The sequence below is a fragment of the Arachis hypogaea genome, chromosome 15 (genome assembly GCF_003086295.3).
Source record: "Arachis hypogaea cultivar Tifrunner chromosome 15, arahy.Tifrunner.gnm2.J5K5, whole genome shotgun sequence".
NCBI classification, from domain to species: Eukaryota; Viridiplantae; Streptophyta; class Magnoliopsida; order Fabales; family Fabaceae; genus Arachis; species Arachis hypogaea.
In genome coordinates, this window is record NC_092050.1 from 22816866 (window position 1) to 22825262 (window position 8397).

At 42.6% G+C, this 8397-nt stretch overlaps 1 protein-coding gene across 1 annotated transcript; it reads left to right on the forward strand.

The window, feature by feature from the left end:
- The first annotated feature begins 584 nt into the window (after positions 1–584).
- On the forward strand, positions 585–1214 carry LOC140179157 (uncharacterized). Its single transcript, XM_072217810.1, has one exon. The coding sequence runs from the start codon at positions 585–587 to the stop codon at positions 1212–1214; it is 630 nt and encodes a 209-aa protein (XP_072073911.1).
- Positions 1215–8397: the final 7183 nt, after the last annotated feature.

An 8397-nucleotide genomic window follows, 5' to 3' on the forward strand; every position in this document is an offset into this window, starting at 1 on the left:
GAAATCCAGGACTTACCTACTGAAGCAGTGATAATGGGCCTAGTTAACGGACTCCGAGAAGCACCCTTCTCCTAGTCCATCTCAAAGAGACACCCGACCTCTTTGAGTGATGCACAAGAACGAGCTGAGAAGTACATCAATATGGAAGAAAACACCAGGCTACGAGAACCCAGCTGGTGACAAGGGAACCCCCCATCAATCAAAAGAAAAAAATAGGGAGCCCAAGAAAAAGGAAGAAGTCGGATCTGAGAGGCCCAGAAGGTATCATTCCTACACTCCCCTACGAGTTTCCTTAGTTGACGTCTACAGGAAAATTTGTCATACTGAAAAGCTACTTCCCCCACGACCAATTAAGAACAAAAGGGGGGGGGGAGCCAAAATGAATACTGTGAGTACCATAATTTGTATGGCCACTCCACCAACAATTGTTATGACCTAAAAAATGTGATAGAAAAGTTGGCCAGGGAAGGTCGGCTAGATAAATATCTCATGGAAAGGTCAGACAATCATGGAAAAAGAAAAAGAGATGACGAAGGTCACGGACGAAGAAGTCCGCCCCCACAGACCCCGAGCGACACATTCATATGACATCGGGAGGGTTTGCTGGAGGGGGGCTGAACAAATCATCTCGAAAAAGGCATTTGAAAGAAGTCTACCAAGTTGGGAATGAAGGACCCGAATTCCCAACCATTTCCTTCATCAAAGAGGACGGACAAGGTATCATCCCCGGGCATGACGACCCAGTAGTAATCACCATGATTCTCGCCAACGCTCATCTACATAGAACTTTGGTGGACCAAGGGAGCTCGACGGACATCCTGTTCAAACCAGCATTTGATAAGTTGGGATTGGATGAGAAAGAGTTAAAGGCCTACCTTGACACTCTCTTCGGGTTAGGGGACACTCCCATTAAACCACTGGGCTTCATTTCCCTACACACTACTTTTGGAAAGGGGGTGAAATCCAAAACCTTAAGCATCGACTTCATTATCGTCGATGTAGCTTCTGCCTACAACGCCCTAATAGGAAGAACAACCCTAAATAGGATTGGAGTAGTGGTTTCTACCCCCCATCTTTGCATGAAGTTCCTAACACTAGAAGGGATCGCCACCATCAGAGGAGATCAGAAGTTGGCGAGAAAATGTTACAATGAAAGCCTTAACCTAAGAGGTAAAGGCAAAGAAGTCAATACCATCGAGCTTGGAGGAGTCTGAGTTAAAGAAGAACTACGACCACAGCCAGGAGAAAAGACTGAGGAAGTGCAGATCGGGCAAGAGGTCGGAAAGAATACCAACATAGGAGCTAGTCTAACAGAAGATCTGAAACAGAAGCTGACACAGCTCCTACAACAAAATTCTGACCTCTTTGCCTGGAAAGCTTCTGACATGCCTGGGATAGATTCCGAACTCATGTCACACAGATTGGTTATTCATCTGGGATCCCAACCTGTTCAACAAAAAAGACGGAAGCTAGGAGATGAGCGGGCTCAAGTGGTCAAAGAGCAAGTACAAGCCTTACTGGAAGCAGGCTTTATCAGAGAAGTCAAGTACCCGGCCTGGCTGGCAAACGTGGTGCTGGTTAAGAAACAGAACGGCACAATGGCAAATGGAGGATGTGTGTCGACTACACGGACCTTAACAAGGCGTGTCCAAAAGACCCATATCCTCTACCAAATATTGATACCCTAGTGGACTCCAGCTCGGGGTATTGTCATTCATGGATGCTTACTCGGGGTATAATCAAATCCCGATGTACAAACCAGACCAAGAAAAGATGTCATTCATCACGCCCAGAGCAAATTATTATTATGTTGTCATGCCATTTGGATTAAAAAATACAAGGGTCACTTCTCAAAGGCTGATGAATAAGGTGTTTGCACTTCATTTAGGAGAGTTGATGGAGGTGTATGTAGACGACATGCTGGTAAAAACCAAGGATGACGCCTACCTCCTGGACAACCTCTCGAAAGTTTTCGCCACCATAGGAGCACACGGGATGAAACTAAATCCCGATAAGTGCAGCTTTGCAGTGGAGGCTGGAAAGCTTCTAGGATTCATGCTAACACAAAGGGGCATTGAAGCTAACCCCGACAAGTGTAGAGCGGTCCTGGAAATGAAGAGTCCGATCTGCTTAAAGGAGGTCCAACAGTTGAATGGCCGACTTGCAGCTTTATCCAGATTCTTGGCAGGATCAGCATTAAGATCCTAACCACTTTTTTCCCTACTACTAAAAGGATGCCAGTTTGAATGGACTCCTAAATGCGAGAAGGCATTCCAAGAGTTCAAAAGGTACCTGAGCCAACCTCCAATGCTTACCCGTCCAAAAGTGGGTGAAGAACTTGTGTTATACTTAGTTGTCGCAAAGAAGGCCGTGGCGTCAGCTTTAATACGAGAGGATGAGGTCAGACAGCATCCTATCTACTTCACAAGCAAGGTGCTACAAGGCCCCGAACTAAAGTATAAAAAAACTTGAAAAGTTCGCATACGCCTTGATAGTAGCATCTAGAAGGCTTCGGCCTTATTTTCAATCTCACACCATGAAAGTTCGGACGAACCAGCCCATGAAGCAAATCCATCAGAAAACAAATGTTGCGAACAGAATGATTCAATAGACTATAGAGCTATCCGAGTTTGACTTGAAGTACGAAACTCGGACCGCCATCAAAGTCCAATACCTCACCGACTTCGTGGCCAAATACACAGGAGATCAAGAGGAGACCTTCACAACTTGGGAGTTGTATGTGGATAGCTCCTCCAACAAAGTCGGAAGCGGTGCAGGCATAATACTGGCTAGCCAGGAAGGAACTCAAATAGAAGTCTCCTTAAAATTTGAGTTCCCAGTCTCCAACAATCAAGCAAAATATGAAGCCCTGATTGCTGGACTGAAGTTAGCTAAAGAAGTCAGAGTAACCAAAGTAGTAGTCTTCAGTGACTCTCAAGTCGTGACTTCTCAGATTAACGAAGAGTACCACGCTAAAGACTCAAATATGAAAAGGTACTTAGAAAAAACTATGGAGTATCTTAGGCAATTTCCCAAAACCAAGGTGGTGCACGAATTGTGAATCACACTTTTCACAACGCGTACCACTAACCAGCAAGTGCACTGGGTCGTCCAAGTAATACCTCACGTGAGTAAGGGTCGAATCCCACGGAGATTGTTGGTTTGAAGCAATCTATGGTTATCTTGTAAATCTTAGTCAGGAAGTCAATTATGTTTATCAGTTGAATTGCGAATAAACAATAGAGCATGGATTAAAGGTTACTTGTTATGCAGTAATGGAGAATATGTTGGAGTTCTGGAGATGCTTTGTCTTCTGAATCTCTGCTTTCCTCTGTCTTCTTGTTCACGCACGCACGTCCTCCTATGGCAAGCTGTGTGTTGGTGGATCACCGTTGTCAATGGCTACCTTCCATCCTTCCAGTGAAAACTACGCTCACGCGCTCTGTCACAGCACGGCTAATCACCGGTTGGTTCTCGATCTGGTTGGAATAGGATTTACTATCCTTTTGCGTCTGTCACTAACGCCCAGCCTTCAGGAGTTTGAAGCTCGTCACAGTCATTCAATCCTTGAATCCTACTCGGAATACCACAGACAAGGTTTAGACTTTCCGGATTCTCATGAATGCCGCCATCAGTTCTAGCTTATACCACGGAGATTCTGATTAAGGAATCTAAGAGATCCTCATTCAATCGTATATAGAACGGAGGTGGTTGTCAGGCACACGTTCATGATTTGAGGAAGGTGATGATTGTCACAGATCATCACCTCCATCACAGTTAAGCGCGAATGAACATCTTAGATAGGAACAAGCGTGTTTGAATGGAAAACAGAAATACTTGCATTAATTCATCGAGACACAGCAGAGCTCCTCACCCCCAACAATGGGGTTTAGAGACTCATGCCGTCAGAGAATACAAAGTTTAGATCTAAAATGTTATCAGATACAAAACAAGTCTCTAAGAGTTGTTTAAATACTAAACTAGTAGCCTAGGTTTACAAAAATTGGATAAACTATGATGGATGATGCAGAAATTCACTTCTGGGGCCCACTTCTGTGTGCTGGGGCCCACTTGGTGTGTGCTGGGGCTGAGACTTAAGCAATTCACGTGCAGAGGCCATTTGTGGAGTTGAACGCCAGTTTTTGTGCCAGTTTGGGCGTTCAACTCCAGTTTTTGATCCTTTTCTGGCGCTGGACGCCAGAATTGGGCAGAGGACTGGCGTTGAATGCCAGTTTACGTCGTCTATTCTTGTGCAAAGTATGGACTATTATATATTGCTGGAAAGCTCTGGATGTCTACTTTCCAACGCAATTAAAAGCACGCCATTTCGAGTTCTGTAGCTCCAAAAAATCCACTTTGAGTGCAGGGAGGTCAGAATCCAACAGCATCAGCAGTCCTTTTTCAGCCTGAATCAGATTTTTGCTCAGCTCCTTCAATTTCAGCCAGAAAAATACCTGAAATTACAGAAAAATACACAACTCATAGTAAAGTCCAGAAATATGAATTTTTCCTAAAAACTAATAGAAATAGACTAAAAACTAACTAAAACATACTCAAAACTATATGAAATTATCCCCAAAAAGCGTATAAAATATCCGCTCATCACAACACCAAACTTAAACTGTTGCTTGTCCTCAAGCAACTAGACAAATAAAATAGAAGACTAATAGGTTGAGAAGCAATAATATCTCAGAGTTTTTGATTGAAGCTCAGATCCTAATTAGATGAGCGGGACTAGTAGCTTTTTGCTTCTGAACAGTTTTGGCATCTCACTTTATCCATTGAAGCTCAGAGTGATTGGCATCTATAGGAACTCAGAATTCAGATAGTGTTATTGATTCTCTTAGTTCAGTGTGATAATTCTTGAACACAGCTTCTTTATGAGTCTTGTCCGTGGCACTAAGCACTTTGTTTTCCAGTATTACTACCGGATACATAAATGCCACAGACACATAACTGGGTGAACCTTTTCAGATTGTGACTCAGCTTTGCTAAAGTCCCCAATTAGAGGTGTCCAGAGTTCTTAAGCACACTCTTCTTTTTGCTTTGGACCTTGACTTTAACCGCTCAGTCTCAAGTTTTCACTTGACACCTGCACGCCACAAGCACATGGTTAGGGACAGCTTGGTTTAGCCGCTTAGACCAGGATTTTAGTCCTTTAGGCCCTCCTATCCACTGATGCTCAAAGCCTTGGGATCCTTTTTATTTTCCCTTGCCTTTTGGTTTTAAGAGCTTTTGGCTTTTTCTGCTTGCTTTTTTTTTTTTTCTGCAAGCTTTGTTCTTTGCTGCTTTTTCTTGCTTCAAGAATCATTTTTATGATTTTTCAGATTATCAATAACATGTCTCATGTTCATCATTCTTTCAAGAGCCAACATATTTAACAGTCTTAAACAACAAATTCAAAAGACATATGCACTGTTCAAGCATTCATTCAGAAGATAGAAAGCATTGCCACCACATTTAACCAATTAGAATTTCTTTTATTAAACTCGAAATTTTATTGCTTCTTATTCAAAAGATCTACTATTTTATTCATGTTTAATGATGATGAGAAAAATAAACTATAGCTTAATTGGAGATAAAATCAAATAGATACTAATTACTATTATATGACTTCTAAGGTAAACTTTTATAAGGACACTGTCACAGAGTTAAGGCAGAAATTGGAAATTAACAACCTTTATTCTGGGGGCACGGGGGTTCCTCTGATCCTTGGGATGCTTGGTCCTGGCCTCTTTTGAATTTTTGTTAGCAATCTTATAGAGCTCAGTTGAAATCAGCTGATGAACCTCCACTTCCTTTCCCATCATGATGCAATGGATCATCACTGCTCTTTTAACTGTGACTTCAGAGCGGTTGCTAGTGGGCAACAGAGAACGCCCAATGAAGTCCAGCCATCCTCTGGCAACTGGTTTGAGATCCTCTCTCTTGAGTTGATTTGGGACGCCCTTTGTGTTGGTGGTCCACCTGGCTCCAGGGATACATATGTCCTCTAGAATCTTATCCAGGCCAATGTCTGCTCTCATCATCCTCCTGTTGAAGAAGTCTGGATCATCCTTTAGCCGAGGTAGCTTTAATATCTCTCTGATCTTGTCAGGGGTGGTATGAACAATTTTTCCCCTGACCATGGTCCGAAATTCGTAGAAGGCAGTTCCAGATAGTCTTTGCTTGTCAGTCTGCCACATATTAGCATAGAACTCCTGGACCATGTTCCTTCCTACTTTCGTTTCAGGATTAGCTAGGACTTCCCAGTTCCTGATTCGAATTTGCTCCTGGATCTCCGGATATTCGTCTTCTTTCAGATCGAATCTAACTTCCGGGATCACTGATCTCAGACCCATTACTTTAAGATAATGGTCTGAATGTTCTTTAGATAAGAACTTCCCTTGATTCCAAAGTGGTTTTGGAACGCTCTCTTTCTTGCCTCTTGGAGTGGATTGTTTTCCTTTGGGAGCCATGATTTTAGTGATCTCGGATAAACACACCAAACTTAGAGGTTTGCTTGTCCTCAAGCAAAAGAAAAGAAAGGAGAGGGATAGAAGGAGATCGAGGTGCACTTGTTGATGGAGGAGGGGGGAGGCCGAACCCAATTTTAAAGGGGTGGGGGGTGGGTTTTCGAAAAATTGGAAGAGATAAGATAAAAAGATTGAGTTGAAAAAGATAAGATAGAAGATAGAGTTTAATTTTGAAAAGATATGATAGATTTTTTGAAAAAGATAACTCTGAATTTTGAAAAAGATAATATGGATATTTGAAAAAGATATGAATTAGTTGAAAAGATTTTTGAGTGAAAAAGATAGATTTGTTTTCAGAAAAGATTTTGAAAAGAGTTGGATTGAATTTGGAAAGATGGATTTTTTGAAATTAAGGATTTTAGAAATCAGGGTTCTTGACATGTTCATGTAAAAATCATGCATTGAAGCATAAAATTTGAAATTAGAATGGAAATACGTGTGGGATAAATGGATTTGGCTCCTCCCTGTCTTCCTGGCGTTTGAACGCCCAAACACTGCTTGTTTTGGGCGTTCAACGCCCAAATGCTGATCTCCTGGGTGTTCAGCGCCCAGTTGCTGCCATTACTGGCGTTCAACGCCCATTGGGTGCCTGTTTCTGGCGTTGAACGCCCAGATTGCTGCCCTTACTGGCGTTCAGCGCCCAGTGGATGCCCATTTTGGGCGCTGAACGCCCAAAATGCCCCTTTACTGGCGTTTTCTTGCCATTAAGCTCCCTATCTCTGTTTTGTGTGCAGATTCCTTCTGTAACCCTGTAAATTTATACAAATGATTCTGTACCTTAGTGTCAGTGAACTTTATATAAACAAATAAAAATAAAAATAGGGCAAAAATGCTTAGAGGATTGATGCCCCATGGCTGGGTTGCCTCCCAGCAAGCGCTTCTTTATTGTCTTTAGCTGGACCTTGCTGAGCTTTTAATCTAGCTTCAGCCTTGAGCATTCTTGCTCAATGTTGCCTTCAAGATAATGCTTGATTCTCTGTCCATTGACAATGAACTTCTTATCAGAATCAATATCTTGAAGCTCCACATAACCATATGGTGACACACTTGTAATCACGTATGGTCCCCTCCACCGGGATTTTAGTTTCCCGGGGAATAGCCTGAGTCTAGAGTTAAATAATAGGACCTTCTGTCCTGGTTCAAAGATTCTAGATGACAGCTTTCTGTCATGCCATTTTTTTTATTTTTCTTTATAAAGCTTGGCATTTTCGAAAGCTGTGAATCTGAATTCCTCTAGCTCATTTAGCTGGAGCAATCGTTTTTCTCCTGCTAATTTGGCATCAAAGTTTAGGAATCTGGTTGCCCAGTAGGCCTTATGTTCCAGTTCCACGGGCAAGTGGCATGCCTTACCATACACGAGTTGGTATGGAAAGGTCCCTATAGGGGTCTTGAATGCTGTTCTGTAAGCCCACAGAGCATCATCCAAGCTCCTTGCCCAATCCTTTCTACGGGTATTTACTGTCCGTTCCAGGATTCTCTTTAATTCTCTGTTAGAGACTTCAGCTTGCCCATTGGTTTGTGGATGATATGGGGTGGCCACTTTGTGGCGAATTCCATACCGAATCATGGCAGAGTAAAGCTGTTTATTGCAGAAGTGAGTGCCCCCATCACTGATTAACACTCTAGGGACACCAAACCTGCTAAAGATATGTTTCTGGAGGAACTTCAGCACTGTTTTAGTATCATTGGTGGGTGTGGCAATAGCCTCAACCCATTTTGATACATAGTCAACTGCCACCAGAATATAAGTGTTTGAATATGATGGTGGAAAAGGTCCCATGAAGTCAATTCCCCATACGTCAAACAACTCAATTTCCAAGATTCCTTGTTGAGGCATGGCGTAACCATGAGGCAGATTACCAGCTCTTTGGCAACTGTCACA